At 47.3% G+C, this 2,256-nt stretch overlaps 1 protein-coding gene across 1 annotated transcript; it reads left to right on the top strand.

Annotated features, from left to right (window-relative positions):
* The first annotated feature begins 604 nt into the window (after window positions 1–604).
* On the top strand, window positions 605–1,610 carry LOC102719867 (protein RALF-like 19). The gene has a single exon (XM_006655017.3). The coding sequence runs from the start codon at window positions 720–722 to the stop codon at window positions 1,098–1,100; it is 381 nt and encodes a 126-aa protein (XP_006655080.1). The 5' UTR covers window positions 605–719; the 3' UTR covers window positions 1,101–1,610.
* Window positions 1,611–2,256: the final 646 nt, after the last annotated feature.

Below are 2,256 nucleotides of genomic sequence, written 5' to 3'. Positions count from 1 at the left end.
TTTGCATTTTCCTGGTTCCTTCCACTTGAGCCCAAATCTTGGGGTTGTTACTTATTACGTATAATTGGTGGTTTAACTTGGATTCTTCATTCATGACATCCCACAAATTAAGCTTAGATGGCTTGATGGCTTATTAACATGATGTAATTTGATTTATGAGCATAGTAACTTTAAGTATGACTTATAATTTTGATTAAAATTTTTTAATAAGACGAGCAGTCAACACGTATATCCAAAAGCCAATGACTTCATGTAAAAAAACCATGAATGGAGTATTATGTTTCATTATTCCCGTAGGTAAACTGTCACCAATCAATTGAAGTATTCTCGTTTCAAAGAAAAATGAAACCATATATTTACAATCCATAAATCAGATTTGATGTAGGAAGTACAAACATATATAAACATAAACTGGTATCTGTCCAATTTATTCTGCAACCAGAAACGTCAGAAATAAGGCCTAAAACCCAACCGAAAACCTGCTGAAATGAACTGGGCCTCGGCCCAAGCAAAGGGCGCACTCACGGACATGCGTATGTGTACGGCCGCGTTCGTCTCCCGCCGATCGCTCGCGGCCGCTCGTCTCCACCTCCCGCGCTTGAAAGAGAGCGGCCACCCGCTCAAAGAACCCACCCTTGAAGCTGCTCCAACGCGTGTACGCCCCACCCGATCACCTCGCTCGCCGGCCGGAACACGCAGCGCGCGCGTCCATCATATCCATGGCCCGCCTCGGCATCGGAGTGGTGGCCGTGGCCGCGCTGGCGGTGGCGGCCTCCCTGTGCACGGCGGAGGCGTACTCCAGCGCCGTCGGCGGCTACGACCTGCTCACCACGGCCCACCTGGCCTCCTCCTCCTCCTCCCCGTGCGACGGCGAGCTGGGGCAGTGCTCGGCGGCGGACGGCGAGGGCCTGCTCCGGCGATCGCTGGCGGCGCGGAAGCCGACGAACCGGTACGTCAGCTACGCGTCGCTGAGCGCGAACAAGGTGCCGTGCAACAAGAGGGGGCAGTCCTACTACCAGAACTGCGCGTCGCAGAAGGCCGCCAACCCCTACCGCCGCGGCTGCTCCGCCATCACCCGCTGCTCCCGCAACATGAACTGATCATTCATGCATCCCCCCTCCCCTCCATGTCTCTCCCACTGATCGATCATGCATCGTCTCCACTCGGCCGGCACCACGACGACGACGACGACGACGTCCATGGATGGAGCGATAAGATGCGTCACTATTTGTGTTATATATTATATACATATTGACTAAGTGAATCGATTAGTTGCGTTATATTGTATGCTTGCTGTTGATGATGGTGATGGTGGTGATTATGCATGTTCTTCTTCTCCTGTTCTTTCTTTTTCTTTCTTTTTATTTAATCGTTCGTTTTCGTGGAACGATTTATCTCTATTGATGGTGTGACATTCGTGTTATGTGTAAGTAGTTTAGCTTTATCCTCTCTCGTGTGCTTTAATTTCTTGTTTATGTGGTTGATGCATGCATGCAGGTGCAATATATAGCATCAAAATAAGGTCTTATTACTACAAGCACGCCATAACTAAGATAAGTTTGATCAATATATAAGTCGACACAGATACAAATGCGACGATCGATGCACAGGATCATATCATCACATCATGACCCACATGACATACACACACAGGCGGAGACACGTGACAGCGAGTCACACGTGGCACGTACACAGCACAGAAACATTATTTATCACGCATGCGCCATGCATATGTAGGCATATGCACGCACGCACGGGCATTACACTGGACGGTGGGGCCCACATGCAGAGGCTGCTTCACTTGCCGCAGTTGCAGCCGGCGCAGGTGCAGTTGGAGACGCACTTGCACTTGCCGTCGTTCTCGTACGCCACCTCCTCCGCCATCTCGAAGTGGCTGCGTCCATATATTATTATTATTAATAATTTGATATATATATATATATATATTTCACTTTCACATAAATTTCTCGTTCAATAACAATTGCTATTTATTAGGATCAAAATATACAACTGATATAGTTTTTTTTTTTTTTTACTTTTCGTCTAGTCAAGCTTTTAAAGCTTTTAATTTGACGGTATATATAAGTATTAGTTATCGATATGGATCGATGAAAGACGATCGATCGTCTTGGCAGTGTTAAATCGATCGAGTACGTACCTCTTCTCGGCATCAACTATGACGACGCCATAGCTGGTCCCCTTCTTCCTGCAAATTCAACACGCATGCACGTCAATCGAATAACTAATCGATTCAGT

This window comes from Oryza brachyantha, chromosome 5, assembly GCF_000231095.2.
Source record: "Oryza brachyantha chromosome 5, ObraRS2, whole genome shotgun sequence".
Taxonomy (NCBI): Eukaryota; Viridiplantae; Streptophyta; class Magnoliopsida; order Poales; family Poaceae; genus Oryza; species Oryza brachyantha.
The sequence above is the reverse complement of the archived record's forward strand: the minus strand, read 5'-3'. Positions and strand labels throughout refer to the sequence as shown.